Source organism: Scleropages formosus, chromosome 6, assembly GCF_900964775.1.
Source record: "Scleropages formosus chromosome 6, fSclFor1.1, whole genome shotgun sequence".
NCBI lineage: Eukaryota > Metazoa > Chordata > Actinopteri > Osteoglossiformes > Osteoglossidae > Scleropages > Scleropages formosus.
In genome coordinates, this window is record NC_041811.1 from 34,991,894 (window position 1) to 35,012,824 (window position 20,931).

The 20,931-nt window shown below is 48.0% G+C and overlaps 2 protein-coding genes across 15 annotated transcripts in view; both read right to left on the reverse strand.

The window, feature by feature from the left end:
* ogdhb (oxoglutarate dehydrogenase b) overlaps positions 1-4,376 on the reverse strand; it is a 31,243-nt gene extending 26,867 nt beyond the window's left edge. Inside the window, exons 1-2 of one of the 3 annotated variants that reach the window (XM_018750910.2) lie at positions 3,927-4,354; positions 1,240-1,644 (exon numbers count right to left, since the gene is read on the reverse strand). In XM_018750910.2, the coding sequence (XP_018606426.1) occupies positions 1,240-1,470 (231 nt within the window). In that variant the 5' untranslated portion in view covers positions 1,471-1,644; positions 3,927-4,354. Of the gene's footprint in view, positions 1-1,239; positions 1,645-3,926 lie in introns of all 3 variants that reach the window. The other 2 variants (XM_018750899.2, XM_018750936.2) reach the window with 2 other exon arrangements.
* Positions 4,377-9,731: 5,355 nt separating this feature from the next.
* Positions 9,732-20,931, reverse strand: part of camk2b2 (calcium/calmodulin-dependent protein kinase (CaM kinase) II beta 2) — a 63,756-nt gene continuing 52,556 nt past the window's right edge. For all 12 annotated transcript variants that reach the window (XM_029252703.1, XM_029252701.1, XM_029252698.1 and 9 more), the window contains 4 exons: positions 15,626-15,701; positions 15,213-15,307; positions 14,814-15,048; positions 9,732-14,653 (listed from right to left, as the gene is read on the reverse strand). In XM_029252703.1, coding sequence (XP_029108536.1) covers positions 14,816-15,048; positions 15,213-15,307; positions 15,626-15,701 — 404 coding nt within the window. In that variant the 3' untranslated portion in view covers positions 9,732-14,653; positions 14,814-14,815. The remainder of the gene's footprint in view (positions 14,654-14,813; positions 15,049-15,212; positions 15,308-15,625; positions 15,702-20,931) is intronic.

Genomic DNA, 20,931 nt, shown 5'->3' on the forward strand with positions numbered 1-20,931 from the left:
TCCTGGAAGGGGGGGTGGGTAAATCTCATATGTGGACTGAAGGACCAAGGATGGTAGACGGCACTGCTTCGTCCTTGTCCCAGAATGTACCTGCGCTCCAGGTCTCCTACAGGACGTTCAAAGGGGGAGCTAAAATAAGGCTGAGCCAACAGGCTAATCGCAACCAACATCCCACCGGGACGACAGCGTTGTATAACAGCGCATCGATTTTTTCCCCACGCCCTCAAGAGCAGCAACTCGACGTGTAATATAAGGGTGACACGAGTATTCTGGGGACCCTGTGATGTACGCAAGCACACTGATTTACTCATTCAATTCTCATGTTGAGTTCTCTGGCTGTCTACTGTTATTTATTGTTATTATTGTTACTGTTATTTATTGTTATTGTTTTTTAGCATTACTCATTTTCTTTGTTTTGTGCAGTATTTCTATTGTTTTTGTTCATAGTCTGTGGAGAAGCATTCAAGAAGAATTTCATATTTGTACACGGTACTTGTATCTACGACAAACTTGAATGGTTGGACTAGAAGGAGGCTTGCACTTTCGGTAGATATGCCAGTCGACAGAATCCTTGACAACGCCACTACAAAACTACAAACAAGTACAAAGCACAAAAGAAACTATCGGCCTGCGATACCAGCAAGAGGGAGTCTCCAGGAAACCAAGCAACACTGATAAGGTCACAAGGCTTCTTCTACACATCGGGCTCTAATAAGCTTCACACCTCTGCGTCGCACAAGTCATGTTGGCATTAAAAGAAAGTGGGCACAACACACGACTGAAAACAAGTAAAATTTGTTAATTACTTTACCTGATGTGATTTGCAATGTCAGCCTATTGTTTACGATTATTTGTCCATTCATGCAGCAGGGTAATTTCCATATGAGTAACTTCAGGCAATTGCCTTGTGCTACAGTGAGGAGGTGCAGCAATCAAACCGCAGGAAGGAGGTGAGATTTGAACCTGGGGCCATCAAGTGCAAGGCAGTGGCTTTAACCACTGTGCCACCTGCTGCTGCTAATGTTTTCTTAAGGCTTCTGTGTTCTTGGCATTCATGTGCAATTGTGTTTATTTCACATAAAAAAGACCCCCAACAGTGAGTGCCCCTTTACTGTCTGGTTAAGGTACATCCCAAACCAGGTTTGCCCTGCTGGCAAGCAATGCTATGGAACTTCTCACTGCTCCTCCCACCGGCTGAGCTCTACTTCCTTCTTGGCATTCACGGCTCCGCCACCTTACCTTGTGCACACTTTTTGGGTTCTCTAACCAAGAATAGTACATTTCTTCCACATAGTTCGAGCTTGTCCCATTGAGGAAAGGCTCGGCGGCCACAGGTGCCGTGTAGTGTCTCGTCGGCTGGGGAAATGTCCTCAGGGGCGCCTGAGCCGGCCTGGGCTGCGAGGGGCTCTGCGCCATCTGGCAGGCCGTGAGTGGCCGCAGCCGAGCAGCACAAGTCCTTAACCGATGCATGACAGTCTGTCGGCAAACACCTCCCGCACCTCGGCAAACCCACGGGTGAGAAAGCAGACTTGGGCCTGTTGACACAATTGGACTGGAGGTAGAACGGTCTGCAAGGACGACTGGCTTCTGCCTCTTCGTACCGGTGGAGTCTGTTCGGCTGATGGTCCTCTGCCGTTTTTCAATCTGAGGAGATGGAACAAAGAATTTCAAACATCCGGATTTCAAAGAAAAGGTCTTCAAAACATATAATCAATGCATAAAAAGGTAAAGTGAACACTTACTCATGAGGTGACACTTTTCTCCAGTGACTTTCAATAAACTCTATGTAGTGTTATCAGCCCACACACCTTATTCACCGTGGTGACTTACACTGCTAGATACACTACTTACACTGGGTCACTCATCCATACATCAGTGGAACACACACACTCTTTCTCTCACACACTATGGGGGAACCTGAACAGCATGTTTTTGGACTGTGGGAGGAAACAAGAGCACCTGGAGGAAACCCACAGACACGGGGAGAACATACAAACTCCACACAGGCTGACTGAGCGTAGATTGAACCCACATCCTCTCGCACCACCCAGGCGCTGTGAGACAGCAGCGCTACTCACTGTGCCGCCTTATTATTATTTACATTTATACAGCTGGGTAATTTTACTGGAACAATTTAGGGTAAATACCTTGCTCAAGAGTACTACAGCTGGACGTGGGATTCAAACATCAATATTTATGTAACGCTTTTCTGCAAAGTGACTCATGAAGTTAAGCTACTTAGAATTAATTAGCCATTCATATAGCTGGGTAGATTTACTGCAACAATTCAGGGTAAGTACCCAGCACACGTATAAGTAGCAGGTGAGATTCAAACCTACGACCCTGAGACCCAGAGGTAGCAGTGATAACCACAACACTTTAGCGATCCTCCAACATGAAACTGACCTTAAGAAACATTTACCTGAAACTTTGCTGCAAAGGGACTTACAACGTTAAGCTTCTTAAAATAAATTTACCCATTTATACAGCTGGGCAATTTCACTAATAGAGTAAGTACCATGCTGAAGGTGGGATTCGAACCTGCAACCTATAGGTCTAAAGGCAGCAGCTCTAACCGCTACCCTACCAGCTGGTCTCCAGCTTCAACCTGACCTGAAGAAACAGAAACACAAGCCGGATCAGAAGCGCTTCTTCCCAGATGCATGTAAAACATGGTCTTTCTTCGGTAGAAAGTCAGGAAGGCGGAATGAGCTTTCACACCGTTGCCGTTCCAACGAAAACGTCTCAGCGGCGCCTCTTCTACGAGTTCTTTCCCACTCAGCGTCCAGCGGACGCTCCGCTCGAAGACCGACCGGTCCGCCGGAGCCACGTTCACCTTGAATGACTTTGATCTTTGCCCCAAGAGCTCGAAACGGCGGCGGGCGGAAGGAGGCCGAGCTCCGGGATGGAGCGGGCGAGAGACAGCGGTGACGTCCTCCTGCACAGAAACACACGTGTGTTTGCTGTACCCGCACCGGGTGCCACCTCACATGTTCTCATGGTTCGACTCTCAACACGAGCCCTCCGCTGCCAAGTCCAGGGCGCCTTCTGTCTTTCTTCTGCCTTATTTCCAAGGTCAAGGACTGCGGAAACACTGCCCTGTCCTTCAGACCTGGCAAAGTGTCCAGTCAGCATAAAAAATAAACCTATAAGTTACTGGGAAATGTCGGTTACAACGTGAACAAATCATGTGGGGGGGAGAAAAGGAAAAGGGAGGTTTTTCCAGCAGCTCGATCGAGTTGCACGAGACAGAAGCGATGAGAGAGCGTTGATCCAAAATGTGCACACGACTGTGTGTCTGCAAAGGGAACTTTTTTTAAAATGTATTTACTTCTCTCTCTCTCACACACGCGCACACACACACACACACACACACACACACAGAGAGTCAGTCGTTTACCGCGACCCTCCTTCCACACGTGAGGAAGTTACTCTTGGTCACGTTGCGGTCAGCTGTCCGGAGCGGAGTCCCCCCCCCCCTTGTCCTTCCACGCCAAGCGGCGCAGCCGGACCCGGGCTCCGCGCGCACGGGCAGCTCGCGGGGGGCCGGTGGCGAGAGGAGCGCGAGGACGAGCCGGACGAGGAGCGGGAGCAGCGGCTCGTCTCACACAGTCAGTCAGCCAGCGCACAGCGGCAGCTCCCCGTCCGAGACACTCGGCGGAACACGAGCTCGTCCCGCTCCTGCCCACGTCCGTGACTCGCCAAACGACCGTAACCCACACGGTCGGTCACTCACTCACTCACTCACTCACTGTGTGACGGAAGGGGCGTCCGGGCGCGCGCCGCTCTCCTTTCCCGCTCGCGAAGACGCCGCACAGTAACTTAAGTAATCCGCACAGAAACAATTTTTGTCGTGTCGGCAGGCTTGAAAAAGGAACAGCAACGAACAAGTCAGCAAAGGGGGCGCAACGCAGGAGAACACTTGCCTCGAGTCTGAAACGATGCGCAGGGGAAGAGAAAAGTCGAAACTTGGCGGCCAAAGCGAAGGACTCGTCGTCGTCAGGACCCGCGATCTCCCTCCGGCTCCGCTGGGCTCGCGCCGCGGGGCTCCACTCCCGAGTTGTCCGCTGCACTGCGTCAGCGCTCTGACGTCACAGCGCGCGGCCGGCGCGGGTCGAGAGGGAAGCGCGCGCCCTTGTTGGCCAACTTTGGCTGCGACACATCGGAGTCCCTGCTGCGGCCGCGTTGCGGGACTGAAACGCTTAATCACTGAGTGGAGCGTGAAATTAACAACAATGCGCGCCGCTCTCCGGGTTTCACAGTATCGCGCAAAACAGCGGAACTCTACCTGAGCTGCGGAAACTTAATAAAAAGCGCTGCGTCAAGCGCACAGCTCTCGAAACGAGCCAAATGCGTGCGCTGTGATCCCCGCTCCTGCCCCTAGGGGCGCCATTGAGAAGCGCGGGACGCTACAATGAAATGCAGTGTTGAGTGGGAACATTCATCCTAGATATTATACAAGTAAATGTCCCACGAGGAAAGCGTAATTACAGTGTACCAAATGCACCTAATGTGATTTTTTTTTTTTTTTTTTTTTTTACTAGCAACAATCTTTCATAATCATGTTGGGCAAAATCAGTGAAGAGAAGCAACTTTTTCATGTAGCTGATGTTTTCTCCCCCCAAAGCAACTTGCAATAAATGTACTCACTTTTACAGCTGTGTAATGTCACTGGAGCAATTCAGGGTAAGTACCTTGCCTAAGGATGCTACAGTTGAAGAGGAGATCAGAACCTGCAACCTTTGGGCCTGAATGTTGGAACACCAACCGCTGCACTACCAGCTGACCGAGTTTTCGGTCATTGCTTTCAATGCCTCGTAGCTTCATCCATTGTTGCAGTGACGGTGGTTGAAACATGAAATATTTTTGTCCATTTCAGGGTATTTTTACACTAGAAAATACTACGCTACACTCCATCCAAATGAGTTTTTGCATCAAATGTTACTTTCCTTCTCCCTGTTTTCAAAATCTCTTCTCCTTCCCATCCATATCCAAGAAACCTACAGTCCACCATCTCCTTGCAGGGGTGGATGGTCTTCATGAATGTGACCCTTGACCTTACATTTATTCATTTTGCAGATGCTTTTCTCCAAGCTACGTGCACCTCAGAGAACAACACAGAGTGTATGACATCAACAGGAGAGGAGATCTGGATGTGGACATGTGGTTCTTGAGTACAGCCAATTTGTCACATACCACCACATAAATTAGTAAAAACAAATAATCTTATACAAACAGGGTAAACTGTAGCCACGATCCTCCATCGCAATTAGTATACACACTATAGAGGGCCTGATGCGCGCGCGCACACACACCCACCCTATAGCTCTTATGGTGCCTTCTGGGCCCCACATCAGAGCGGTGTCACACTGTAGTTGTCTAGAGACTCTGCAGACCAGTGGTGCTCGTATTATTGGTATCACCGGACAGGGTGATGGGAAATACCACAAACGTGTACTCCTGTACAGTGTGGCGTTGTGTTTTCTCGTCAAGGAATGCTGTTTGCTCACTAGCCTCACAGTACAACCATTGAAGGGAGAAATGAAGTGTTGATCAGCTCACGTGTGGCGCAGGGTTCCGCTCCAGGCCAGCAGTCACTGCGCAGAGGCTCACAGGCGGTGCAGTAACTAGAGACACAGGTGTTGGGCTTCCAGCTCGTAGTTCAGGTTCCAGAAGGATGCAAATCCCTTAACCAAGGTGGCGAGCTCACGTTGCTCCAGCATTAAAAAGTGATAGTTTCAAGGTGTAGTAGTTAGAGCTGCTGCCTTTGGTCCTAAAGGTCACAGGTTTGAATCCCACTTTCAGCTCTAGTACCCTTAAGCAGGGGAGCGTGGTGGGTTGGGGGTTCGAGTTCTGCTTGGGGTGCCTTGCAACAGACTGGTGTCTCATCCTAGGTTTGTCCCTTCCCCCTCCAGCCTTGCGCCCTGTGTTGCCAGGTTAGGCTCCAGTTCGCCGTGACCCTGCTCAGGGCAAGCGCTTTCAGACAGTGTGTTTGTGTCCCCTTGAGCAAGGTACTTATCCTAAATTTCTCTTGTAAAATTACCCAGCTGTATAACTGGGCAAACAATTGCAAAGTAGCTTAACATTATAAGTCGCTTTGGATAAACATTTCAGCTAAACGAATAAATGTAGAAGTTCAGCTAATAAACAAAATATAAACACTAAACTAGTGCTTTCAAAGCTGCAGACTTAGTGTGGCAAAGACGATGATATAACTATTTTATCAAAAACTTGCCTTAATTATACAGAAGTTAGAGTCTGTGAAGACAGAGTGAGGTTTTCATGTGTTTTTTTTCACTCATGTACCCCCATATAGTAAAACAACTTGGGATATTATTACAAAATATTGAGTTATGCTTTATTTGATGGAGTCATCTCTCCAGACTGGATGTTGGATCCAGAGGTGCTCAGTGACCACTTGTTATTGATTAGTTTCCAGTGTTTAAACTCTCTACGCTGGGTGTTCTGCTCTTGCAGCGTTCCAGCATTTCCTTCGGCATCAACTTCACTCTGAGATTTCAGACACGAGGACTGAGGAGTTGTGTGAAATGGAAAATAATTAACGAATTCGCAAACCCGTTGTGCAGTCTTTGCACCTCACAAATTGATTGCCGCTGCACTTTATCGCTGCATCAAAAAGCCTCAGCCGAACCCTTGACACTTCTGTGCTGATAATGACAAGGGGTAGCGCTCTCTGCAGGGGGTAAGATTCTGCACTCATCTGGTGTTCAGTAGAGAATGAGTGATAAAAAGAGCCACGAAACTTTGTCCCCTCCAAGGAATGAAGTGACACTGAAGACGCATCTCAGCGATTGGCACCTGGAACAGCCCATCTGCCAATCATTATGATATTCGCATTGTACTTATGTACAAGTGAGCCCACGTTTACTTTTTCATTTAGCTGATACTTTTCTCCATAGCGAATTACAATGTTAAGGTTACAATTATTACAGTTACAAGCTTACGATTATTTACCCATTTTACTGCTATGTAATCTTACTGGAGCAATTTAGGGTAAGTACCTTGTTCAGGGGTACTACAACTGGAGGTGGGGATCGACCCTGCAACCTTTAGATCCAAAGGTCAATTTCTACAGGTGCACAACTGAGAGCATCCTGACTGGCTGCATCACTACCTTGTATAGGAGCTGCTCAGCCTCGCATCCTGAAGAACTGCAGAAGGTGGTGAAGTTGGCACAGCTCATCACTGGCTGTGAGCTTCCAAACATCCAGGAAATCTATCCAGCCAGATGCCTGAAGAAAGCCAGGGCCATCCTCAAGGACCCCAGTCATCCTGGTTACACACTATTTTCTCTCCTGCTGTCCTGTAAACGTTACCAATATATCCAATCAAAATCAAACAGACTGCGGGATAGCTTCTACCTCCAGGCTGTTAGACTCCTGAACAGTCAAGCAGCATCCAAATTCATTCAGAATAACTCATCTGGTTTTCGTTAAATAGTTTCACTTAATAGTTATTACACACACACACACACAATGTCTACAACCGCTTGTCCCAAGCGGAGTTGCGGCGAATCGGAGCCCAACCCAGCAACACAGGGCGCAAGGCTGGAGGGGGTGAGGACACACCCAGGATGGGACGCCAGGCCGTTGCAAGGCATCCCAAGCAGGACTCGAACCCCAGACCAACCAGAGAGCAGGACCCGGCCAAGCCTGCTGCTCCATCGCGCCCTCCTAATAGTTATTAGGGTTACCCGATTCCTATTGTGTTGTTTTTTTTTTTTGCACGTTTTTAACTTATTACTTATTGTAATCCCTTCCTGGATCAGGGCCTTGTCATGGCGGAAGGGCTGCGTGATCTAGGGATCTCTAGAGCTATATCGTCGGGAGCAGTATGCTCCTGGCAGGGTCTGCCATGGTAAACAGGTCTGGAGCGAACATCCAGACTAACACGATCCAAAAATTCCCATGAAAATAGTAAACAGTACAACATTTACCCTGCCCAGAATAGGGTCACCGGGACCTGCCCCTGGAGCCAGGCCTGGGGGTAGTGTTCGTAGGCTTCCGGGGTATCAGAGTCCTTTTCACCGAGGTAGTTGGAAAGCTCCACAGTGGCAAAGCACCGGGGGTGGATGAGATTCGCCTAGAACTCTTAAAGGCCCTGGATGTTGTGGGGTTGTCATGGCTGACACGCTTCTGCAATGTTGCATGGACCTCGGGGACAGTGCCTTTGCATTGGCAAATTAGAGTGGTGATCCCTGTCTTCAAGGAAGGGGACCGGAGAGTGTGTGCCAGCTATCGGGGTATCACACTTCTCAGCCTCCCTGGGAACATCTATCCCAGGGTGCTGAAAAGGAGGCTCCGGCCGACAGTTGAACCTCGGACTAAACAGGAACAATGCGGATTCCGTCCTGGTCGTGGATCAGCGGGCCAGCTTTTTACCCTCTCACAGATAATGGAGGGGACACAGAAGTTCGCTAATCCAATCTACCTGTGTTTTGTGGACTTGGAGAAAGCTTATGGCTGGGTTCCTTGAAAAATTCTGTGGGAGGTGCTTCAGGAGAATGGGGTGTCGGGGCCACTACCGCGGGCCGTTCGGTCTCTGTACATACAGAGAGAGAGCGTCCGTATACTCGGCGTTAAGTGAAGCTCGTCCAGTCTGGGTGTTGGACTCCGCCAAGGTTGTGCTTTGTCTCTACTCCTGTTTGTGGTTTTGATGGACAGGATATTAAGGCGCAACCGAGGTCAGGAGGGTATTCTATGTGGGGCCGGAAGATGATGTCTCTGCTTTTTGTGGACGATGATGTCCTTTTGGCACCATCACATGGTTACCTCCAACACGCACTGGAACGGTTTGCAGCCGAGTGTGAAGCAGTTCGTATGAGGATCAGCACCTTCGAGTCTGAGTCCGTGGTCCGACTGGGAGCAGCGGCAGCAGTAATGTGGTCGCTGTACCGATCTGTGGTGGTGAAGGGGGAACTGAGCCATAAGGCAAAGCTCTCTGTTTACCGGTCGGTCTACGTCTCTACCCTCACCTATGGTCATGAACTCTGGGTAATGACTGAAAGAATAAGATCATGACTATAAGCGGCCAAAATGAGTTCGGTGGTGTCGGGACTCACTCTCTGTGACAGGGTGAGGGGTTCAGCCATCCGGGAGGAACTCAGAGTAGAGGCGCTACTCCTCCCCATTGAGAGGAACCAGCTGAGGTGGTTCGAGCATCTGGTAAGGATGCCCCCCCAGCTGCCTCCCTTTGGCAGCATACCGGGCACGGCCAGCTGGGATGAGACCTCGAGGTCAGCCCAGGACCCGCTGGAGAGATTATATCTCCCAGTTGGTCTGGGAGCGGCTGGGGATCCCCCGGGTTGAGCTGGAGGAAGTTGCGAGGGACAGGGATGCCTGGGCTGCTTTGCTCTCCCTATTGCCACCGTGACCCTAGAAGGACAAGCGGGCAAGAAAATGGATGGACTGACTTATTGTAATCTTATTGTAATCTTGTTTTTTGCATGTTTTTAACTTATTACTTATTGTAATCTTAATGTATGTTGTTACTTCCCCCGCAACAAGGTTGCAGAAAAAGACATTTCATTGCCAGCAACCACTGCTGCACACTGCATTGTCGTGCATTTGACAAATAAACCTTTGACTGACTGATTGATCGATCGATCGATCTAACCTCTACGTGACCAGTTGTCCCTTCACATAATGCTGTGTTTGCTTTCTGAGTCTTGGACAGTGTCTCGAGCGAAAGAAAGTGGTGGGTACAGGGGATGCGGCACCATCTCGGTACTGAAGTCATTAATTTATTGATAACATCTTAACACATTTCCTTAGGGTTAGAGAACACAGAGTACATCAGAGAACAGAGCAGTCATAGTGGAATCAGAGAGATATACAGTAGGATTCACATCATCTTATATATATAGAAACCCCAGCTGAGAAAAAAGAAGAAAGGAAACGGACGAATATAAAGGCTCATCTGTAGAGAAACTATGTATGAGAAGTTCAACAAAAGGAGGGGGAGCGAGGAAGAGAGTTAAAGAAACACTACAAAGAGTTATGGGCTCACTGTTGTCAGAGCAGCGCGGCGTCACCTGACGAGATGTGAGATGATGCGTCTGCGTCAAAGTGCACATCTTGGTCGCTTCCTGTGCGGGGCAAACGCAGCCGGACAGGCTGCAGCCAGTGTGGCACCTCCGCTGTGCCAGTGTGTCTGTAACGGCGGCGGTGCGAGAGTGCATAGGAGGCAACACGCAATGGATCGGCATTCTGCGGAGCACGTCCGGAATTAAAATACAACCTCTCGAGAGACGAGTTATGGTGGGGGGGATGTCACGACAAAATGCAGTATTATCGCTCATTGATCTTAAGGTAGGAACACGTCCTGGTTCATGGTACCGTCACGTGTGCAGCTGAACGCTCAATTGTGGATGGATGGGAGGCCTTTTGTCACTCTTCCTAAACTACAGAGCTGAGAAGTAGCTCCCCCTTGCTGAGCGTTTGCAATAAACCCCCAAACAATGCTGCCTTTACCACCGAATCTAAGAAACGTTTCATTGGAGCGAAGTTCCCATCGAGCAGCAGACACACCTCCCGACGGTTTATTTCACACGCGACGCTCAACACGTTTGCAAAGTACGGAGCTTCCGAGCACCTTCGAGCGACGACAGCAGACGTTTGCGTTATTTCCCTTGTCCGGAGAAAGATCGGGACCTTCAGAAAGGTGACGGCCTGTCATCCTAAAGCCCAAATTCGGTCTCAAAGGAAGTGGTGCCACAAGCCTCGGCTATGAGACGGTCGCCTCGCAAATGTACATCGACCGCACGGCCCGTTGCCTTTTATTCCTTACACACCTACGACATACGAGGGAAGCAAGACGGTGCTCGGAGGAAGATCCAGTTCATCGATCTTGGCCCAGATTCGATACTGAGTCGCAGCGGAGCCACACTGGCGACTGCCGACTAGTCTAACAATTACAGGCTCGGCCCTCTTCGAGTAAACATGATTGTGTGTGTGTGTGTGTGTGTGTGTGTGTGTGGCTGCACTAGGCCTCAGCGATACCCCAAAAAGTTCTCTGCTTTGCTTCCCCACAGACACTGGTACCATCTACTGGATGCTGACTGGAAGAAGGTCAATGCGCAGCCTGTGTCACAAAAGACCAATAAGGTTAAACCACGTTCATGAGAACATGCAGCTCAGCAAAGTGTGGAGGGAAAGTGCTGAGCTGCTACTAAGATCGGTATGTCCGTGGTTGGTGTTGTTCTGCATTTCGCTGACCCATTCAGTGCGACGGGTGCGAAGAGCCCCCTCTGCTGTGACAACAATGAGCGCTGTACAAAAGCATGCTGTACAATCATTACATGTTCATCATCATCATCATCATCGTCATCATCATGATCGTCGTCATCATGGTAAGTATAATCTTGAGACAAAAATAGTTTTATGCACTTACAAAGCTCAGAAAATAGATAAATAGATTCATAGTTTACCAGCATTCAGTAAAAAATAAACAAAAGAAATCGAAAACACCGAAAACTTGTCCCAGTTGAATGTCATGCAAATAAATGCCATTTATGATATCACTAGATAACTGTAGTTTTACAATATATAATCTTTTTAAAAGTTAGTTTTTTATTATTTTTTTTCATGATTATTTGCAATGCTAAACACACGGAACGAAAGAACAACACTTTGGCAACATGCTGCTTCGTCTCTTGTCTCCAAGGGGAAGAGGTTTGTGGCATCTGTCCATCTTTTGTTTCCCCAAATCAAAGCATGGGGGGTCCAAAAAACTCAAAACACGACTTCACATTTTGCCAGAACAAAGTAAAAATAAAATTTCAACAACAACGACAACAACAAAAAAATGTAATGAACGAAAGGAGGGAACCAACTCGTTGAAAACACCTTCAGAAGTTTCGTAACGTCAATACGCATCCGTCTCCTTGCCCCTACTTATGAGTTCTGTCTCGCAGGGATTCGGATGCAAACAAAGGTGCTGCTTGCATGCAAAGCTCCTTCAGCCCTTTGCGCTCAGATGAAGCAGAGTAAACCTCAAAGAAATTCACAGGGAGTGTGATGTGACCGATGCGCACACACACACACACACACACACACAAATCACACAAATGTAAAAAAATAAATGCAAACAGTAAGTAATAGAAGAAACACATTAAATGACCTGAGGACTAACTGACAGACTCACCAACGCCGCTGAGCGGCAGCAACAGTCCGCTTCTGCTTCGAACCCGGGACTGTGAGGTCTCGGTGGTTGTAGTGCAAAGTGGCTGTGCACCGTAGTATCTCCCTCAACATGCGGGTAAAATCCAACTCTCATGTCACAACTCACACACACTGTGCCAAAGCCAAAGACCCAACGTTTACCAGCACATTGGTGTACAAACACCGTGCTGCTGCAGGACGGCTGATGGAATCTGACCGCGGTTTCCCCAGGTAACTACCAGGTGCTGTGCGAAGGGACGCTTTTCCATAACAGCCATTATCAGACTTGTCCTGAGCACCTGCCGCTGGCATCACGGTCCTCTTTCACCGCTCAAAAAACACCTTAACCGCTTTGCATCTCATTTCCAAATTCTAACCTTTCATCGCCTAACAATAAAACAAGAATTAGAAGCAAACCAACGGTATTAATAGTAACTTGTTAAAAAGGCTATGAAAAGCATGTCTTCGAGTTCCCAAAGAGTAAATACAAAAAAAAAAAAAAAAAAGAATCCAGAGCTAGCATTCCAAAATAAATAACGACAAGAAGAGTCATCAGCCCAACGGTCCAACAGGCTGCCTTGCAGGAGCTCTACTCTCACTTCATTTCCCTCTGCGCTGTTCGCAAATCCATCGACCGACCTTTCCGTCAGTCCACTCGATCGCTTGCCCACACTCTACCTTGACAAAAAGCCCTAAAACCGACACGTGATGCACTCTGCCGCGGCCCCTGCCGTCGCAGCGCTGTCCACTTCGTCCACCTTTTGACCCTTGGCCAAAAGCCCACATGTACCACGGCGAGGGAGCAAAACCCTGCGTGGCTCCTTTTAAGACATTTTCAACGTGAGCACCGCACCCTCCGTACAATTCAGACCCCACCCCCTTCCCTGCAGGAAGCACCCTGCTGGCCGGGTCCGGCTGACGCCATCTCCGCGGCGTTCCCATCCTCCCGCTTAGTGAGCCGTCACCGAACGCTGCACCTGATCTCTAGCAAGACTTTCAGTGCGTATGGGAGGCTGTGGAGGTGGGGTGGGGGGTGGGGGGTCGTCAGCGTAGTGCTGCAAGTGCTACACCGCAGAGGCCAAAGTGGCGGCGACTGCTGCACACCTGACCCCACTGGGAGATGGATGCAATCGCACTGCCGGGGGGAGCCACTAGGGGGCAGAAACACTGAGAAACTGCAGACTTTTGGGGGAGGAAGGGGGTTGTGGGATGGGAGTGGAGTGGAGTGGAGTGGAGTGCAGGGACTGGAGAAGTGAGGGCCAGCCAGAGCTTTGTAGTGCAGGGCGTAGGAGGGTTGTGTGCACGGAGAACAGCAGCAGCGTACGGGTGACGTTAACAGTCACCGTGTTGGCGGGACTCGAACCTCGTCATCCGACGGCCAAAACCTTCCGCGCTGGGAGACCGATACTTCGTCCTCGTGACACGTCATACACAGGACAAAGAAAACGAAGCAATAATAAAGAAAGTAACGACCCCCCCCGACCCCCCAGCCGAGTCTCACACCTTCAGTCGATTAAGGAGGACGGAAAAAAAGGAGACGACCGGAGGCGAGAAGACCTGCGCCGGTCAAGCCTCAAAGAAGAGTCTTGGGGCTGAAATTCGAGCCAGCGGCCGCTCTCGGGCAACGTGCAACCTCCGAAAAGCAACAACAACCAAAAAAGGCCAACAACCCCACTCTCACTTGAACGCTAGGCTTCCCAGAATCGTCTCGAACGGATAAAAAGCAGGTCCAAACTGACAAAGTCGATTTGTTTTTCCAAGCACGATAAAAAACAGCCACTGTGAATACTAGAAAAAGTCATGCTTTCTTAAAAAGAGAAAAAGAAAAAAATGTTTCAATTAAATTCTCTTAAACTCTAGAAACCACTGGCATCAAGAATATGAATTGTACCAATTAAATATACAATCGCTACAATAATAATAATAATAATAATAATAATAATAATGATAATAATAATAATGTTTTACTTGAAAACTTTACATACAGTAATAGGTACCTGTGCACTGTGGCACAGTCCCTTTCTGACATGATGAAAAGGGCAACAGGAAACAGACACGGTGAGGGCTGTGATACTGGAGCATTAATTAAAGAGTCTTTTCCTCATCGAGATGCCAGCTGCTGCTACTACTGCTGTGGGACGTCTTGGTCTGTGGCGCTCTTGTGGCTATTGATGGCGGGGGCAGGGGGTGGGCTGAAGGGTGCGTGGGGCAAGGCGGGCGGGGCCGTTCTCACTGTGCAGCGGGGTGAAGCGGGGTGTGTGCGGGGGTCCGGCTGGACTGTCGACTGACAGGCGCAGTACCAAGGGCAGCCCAGCAGGTGGCGGTAGCTGTAATAGAAGATGTGCATGCGGGGCGAGGACGGGCGTCCGGAGTGGGAGGGCTCTCCAACCCGGGACTCGTTCTCCGCCTCCTCCCTCCTTTCCTCTCTCCAGGTGGGCTCTCTTGTCAAACGTGGCTACGGACGTCCCCCCCTAGGACGCGCAAAAAGGAAGAAACAAAAACGCACGAGCGCGTAAAGGTTCGAGATTAGTTACAAAGTGTTCATGCATCGTAACCATTAACGCACCCGTTTGAAAGGCGCCGACTCCCCACGACTGGTTTCTCCCAGTTTCGGGGGGGGGGGGGTTTTACCTTCACTGGAGTGGCGCAGCCGGGGCGCCGGAGCAGTGGAAGTGCACGTTCTGCCACTTGGAGTCCCGGCGGTGCCACACGCGCGTCTCCTCCGACTGACTGCTGCGCGGTCGGCCCTGTCCGTCCACGAACTGCGTCAGCCGGATGTAAGCGATGCAGGCGGCGTCCTCACCGATGAGGTGCACGTGTGGATTCAGGATGGTGGTGTGGATGGGCTTGCTGTTCTTCGATAGCACTGAGAGAGACCGAGAGAGTGTGTGTGTGTGTGTGTGTGTGTGTGTGTGTGGCCATGAATACTGGAACATGGCACATTTATGAGGACAGAAGAACGACAAACATGCACATATGGACAGGGACAGGGACGCAGGATAAAAGAACACGACTTGCTGCTGCCCTTACAGTTTTCAAAGTAGAACCTATGGAAGTCCATCCCCTCCACCAGGTTGCCCAGGGCCTCAGGTTCAAAGGAGGTCAAACCAGGGTCACAGATCTTCCTGTTGAAAGAGCCCACAATGACGTCGCTGCGGCCATGAAAAACCACGTCTGCTTCACACACCTTTATTTGGACGCCGTTATCCAAAGCGTCTTATAATACGAGCGTTTAGTGACCGGGCGTGGTAAAAAGTACACCAAGGGCACAGAACTCACCTAGAATTAAAGGATACTCGACCAAAATCAATGTCACAAGAGCATCGGTTAGAAAAACGAACACAGCAGTACATGAAGGTACATGGAAGCAAACAGGGCTGCTCTACGGTGTACTCGTGTAACATTTCAGCTCTTTACAGCTATCCTCTGAAGCAGTGACTCACGCGTAAGCCTCAAAGTCCCCGTTGTTCACTGCCTCGATCAGCTGCTCCGTGATCTTGATGATCTCCTGCTTGCGCGCTGCAAAGGAACCCGAGTGCAGAGTCATTTCGGGAGGACCGGCGTACACACTCGGACACACTGCAACCCCTCGTACCGCTTACACACGGTCCCTTCAGCGCTGGACATGTGAGACTCCTTTCGTTAAATGTGTTTTATAGATGGGGACGATGGGACAGGACAATTTTTCGCATGGAAGGGCTGTCTCGCCTTGGAGTCTCTGAATTGTACAGCTGAAACGTGTCAGATGCATCAATAGAACTGCTCTCAGATATCTACAAGACTTGATCATCCACTACACCCCAACCAGACTGCTAGGCTCTTCCACATCTGCCTGCTTGGTGGTCCCACAAACAAAAGGTAAAGCACGGAGGTTCTAGGTTCTGGCTCTGTTGTGGTGGAACAACCTCCCCCTCTCACTCAGAACTGCTGAATCTCTGTCCGCATTTAAAAAGGGTCTTAAAACTCACCTCTTCCAGACTCACTTCACCCATCATCTCTTAAGTTCATGTAAGGTGTACATGTTCATGCACCATAACTTTAAGATCATGTCCAGATAACCCCTACTCCTGTAATGTAACATGAATGTTTAAATGTATCTCAAAAAAAAATTCTTATTAGGAAGTTGATCAGGAATCGTCGATATTCTGATGAAAGTTTTATGGAGCTACTCATGTGATGAACGTTGGTTCATATTGTGGAAAGAAACTAACTGCACTTAAGAATCACACGTCTGCATCTAAGCGTCTCTTTCTGCTAATGTAATGAATACATCATATTTTCTATGAGATGTACTTCACTTTGGAGAAAAGTGTCTGATAAATGAATACATGTCATGTAAATGCAAACATGTGTCTACACCTGCTGCTGCTCTTCCACTGTCAAGTTCCTCTTTCTGGACCATGAGACAGTTCCTCGCACAACTCGTGTCTGAAACATCCATCAAGCTGCCACCGATACCTGAGCTAACCCTCATCCTGGAAAATGGACCATACGCTGATGTTTGTCCCAGGCCTCACGACACTCAGCATGGTAAAATCAGGCATGGGTTTGAACTGAAACCTGGGTACCTTCTCATTTTGAGATCATGGACTTGTGTCTCACAGAAACAATGAAACCAGCAGCTGGAGGATGGCACAGTTATCACAGCTGCTGGTGAGTGGCGGTAGTTTAACTCTGATACAAATACTGTGTCTGCAGATGATCACAGAGTAATTATTATACAGCCATGTGCCGCTTAACAACTCAGCACAAATATGACGGTGGTCCCATAGATTATAATAGAGCTGAAAAATTCTTATCGGCTAGTGGTGTCGTGGGGCGCGGTGGCGCAGTGGGTTGGACCACAATCCTGCTCTCCGGTGGGTCTGGGGTTCAAGTCCTGCTGGGGGTGCCTTGCGACGGACTGGCGTCCCGTCCTGGGTGTGTCCCCTCCCCCTCCGGCCTTACGCCCTGTGTTGCCGGGTAGGCTCCGGTTCCCCTGCGACCCCCTATGGGACAAGCAGTTCTGAAAATGTGTGTGTGTGTGTAGTGGCGTCGTAGCGCAACGTGTTCCTCACGTGTTCGTGGTGGTGCTGCTGTCAACAAACCTACTGCGCTACCAGTCGTATAAAAGTACAGCACATACAATTATGTACAGTATATAATACTTGATAATAATAAACACATATGTTACTGGTTTATATATTTACTTTATCATTTTTTAGTGTACTCTTTCTACATATAAAAAGTTTACAGTAGAACAATATGCTGTGTTACGCCAGCAGCAGCGTCAAAGATCTCGTGTTCAAGTTCAAGTTTACCGTATCTCTTGACTGCATCGAGGCTATACCGTCTAGGTGTGTATAAGTACACTCTATGATTGAGGCTATACCATCTAAGTGTGTATAAGTACGCTCTGTGATCAAGGCTATACTATCTAGGTGCGTATAAGTACAGTTTATGATCGAGGCTATACCATCTAGGTGTGTTTAAGTACACTCTTTGATGTTTGCACAACCACGAAATGGCCTAACGACACATTTCTCAGAACATATCCCCATCACTAAACGACACGTGTCTGTATATTATTTATCTGTATAAACACACTCAAGCACTGCAGACGACTCTGAAACTCTACACTGCAGAGAGGTGACGTTATGGCAAAATGAGAACCCAAAGAATGGACTCTTCCACTATGAAGGAAGTGAAGACATGACCCAACGAGCCATAGCTGCACGCAGACAGACCTGTATGTAAAATTTTGAGGAAAAAGAAATCAAATTAATCCTTCAACTCACAATAACACTGTTGCGCCCGCCTGTGAGCAAAATTTGGACGTTTACATAATTGCTCTATCTAAATAATTATGTTACGAATCCCTTCATAAATATTCATTTGTTCCTCTCATAAGCTTTAGGAAATCATAATTACTGTCTAGTTCACATGCAGTGTTTGACAAACCAAGGGACTGGAAAGTGCTAGAACACTTGCTGTGTGTGGAGGCAATGAGCACAGGCTTTTTGGTGAACACATCAAATGCACATTGCTGAACAAACCCAAACTCTCCGACAACCCGCTGTCACACAGAGAGAGCCACCACCTGCTCCTTGGATCCCATCCCTTCACCTCTCCTGCGGACCATTTCCCCACAACTTATTTCTTTTATCAGCAAGATCATCAACTTCTCGCTTCTCCCATTTCCCTTCAGAATTGCCCTCATCTCACCACTGTTAAAGAAACCCTCTCCAGATCTAGACTCATTCCAGAATTACAAGCCCATCTCCCTCCTCCCTTTTCTGTCAAAAACTCTAGAATGCGTAACCTGTAACCAGCACTGAAATGGTTTATGTCCTACTTATCCGGTAGATCTTACCAACTTATCTGGTCTTGTTCCCAGTCATTCCTTCAGCCTCTCAACTGGTGTCCCTCAGGGCTCAGTACTGGGCCCCCTACTCTTCTCCACCTACACCTCTTTCTCTTCAGCTCTAATATCGCTTCCCACAGATTCTCCTAGTACTGCTCCACTACTGATATCCAGCTCTTCCTTTCTTCTCCCCCGGAGCTACAGAAGTTTTCTCATGGATCGCCACCTGCTTCTTGGACATCTTTGCCTGGATGACCGCTTACCACATACAACTCAACTTCTCCAACAACCTTCTCTTAACATATCAAAAACACAGCTTGGTCCTGTAGATACGTCCTGTATAACATCTGCAGGATCCGCCATTATCTCACAACAGACTCTACGCAACTCCTTGCCCAGGCCATGGCGACATCCCACCTGGATGACTACAACTATCTCCTCTCGTCTGCCGGCCCAGGCCATCAAACCTTTTCAGCTGATACAAAACACTGCTGCACAAGCTGTCTTTGACCAGCCAAATCATTTCCACGTATCACCCTTCGTTGTCTATCTGCTCTGGCCTCCAAAACCTGCCCGGATCAAATTCAAGACTCTTGTTACAGTCTACAAAGCCATCTATGGATCTGATCCCCAATATCTACAAGACCTGATCAATTGCTACACACCAACCAGACTGCTACACTGCTCCACCTCTGCCCGCTTGGTGGTCTCACACAAAAGATCCAAAAGCAAAAGCTTGAAGGCTTTCAGATCTGGTTCCAATGTGGTGGAATAAGCTCCCACTCTCACTCAGAACTGCTGAATCTCTCTTTACATTCAAGAGTCTCAAAACTCACCTCTTTCTGACTAGCTTCTCTCCTGATCTCCTATGCACCCAATAAACACGTACTATATAATCATTTTAAAAAAATCTATCCTGGATCTATACTAAATACAAGTATATGAGTGGGTGCAGATTTTTATACAGTGGTACAAGACAAATAAACCGCATTTAAGAATCCTATGTGTGCATCCAAATCTTCCCATGTGTTGCTGTAATGTACTTCTGTTGTTGTACATAGAACCATAGCATGCAAGTGACTTCCAAACCCTGGACTGCAGACACCACCACCTTTTTAGCTCACTGACAGATGAGCGCCCAATGAGCACTGCCGATCATCCACTAACATCTCATTTCACCGGTGAAACCTCAAGGGTCATACACACATTTCATTATCGGTTCTGGTTAAAGAATAATTAATATTTTCACATACCTCTAAAAAGGGACACTTTGCCAAAAGTCCGTCTATTTATTCATTAATCTATACTAACTGGACAGGAAACAGACAGGCACGCCTAACATTTTCTTACCTACTACATCAACCAATTCCAAGTTGACCCAAGAAACATCCATCTTACCATAGCTTGCAGGAGCTGGAAGTGTTGTGTTTAGGGCTGCTGCCTTTGGATCTAAAGGGCACAGGTTTGATCTCCACCTCCAGCTGTAATACCCTTTAGCAAGGTACTAACCCTAAATTGCCCCAGTAAAATTACCCAGCTGTATAAATGGGTAAATAATTGTAACCTTAACATTGTGAGTTCCTTTGGAGAAAAGTGTCAGCGAAATGAGTAACTGTGCCATGTAAATGGTATGAGCTTTTATAAACATAGGATTGTGTGGCTCCATTGCTCTAGTCAATCAGTCCTTTGTGGAGCCTTAACCACTACGCTACCAGCTCATGTCTTTCCCTATGGTTACTCCATACAGCCACCTCGATTTACCACCTTTCTAGGCAATTTTAGACTTCTGGGCCAAAAAATTGGTAGAACAAAATTGATCTGAAATACGTCCAAGTACATGTGAAAGCTGCGAGAGTGAAGAGGAAGTACAGTAATAGCTGGTGTTAGTGCACCATCGGCTGTTTCCTGTAGGTTTCCTCTCTCGTGTTTGCTTTGTTTCCACGTGGTTGTGCGGCGGAAGTGCAAGAATGACTGCCAAGCCTCCTCCCTCCTCCAGCCACCGCAACTCAGTCAACGGTTCTTCTGCACACTCGTTGGGTACAGTAACAGCTCATTACAGTAAACCCCCTTGGTTTGTTTATTTTCAATTGTTGTCTGCACTAGTTTTTTAACATAAATTTCATTAATTCATTATAAGATAAACAGAACTGCCTACAAACTTAGCAATTGGTGGCCTCATTCAGTGTTTGATAGCAACATGTAACAAATTTTTACTTTTTTTGTTCCTGGGTAATAGATGTTATTTCCCTATTGCTTGTGCCTAAAAAGTATAGAAAATGCCTATTATTCCCTTCACAGTTTGCTTTTGTGACCAAGACTTATTTCCAAAACTGGAATTCACAAATTAAAGGATATTTAATGCCATACATCCAACACAACTTTAATATAAATACATGTTAATTTGGA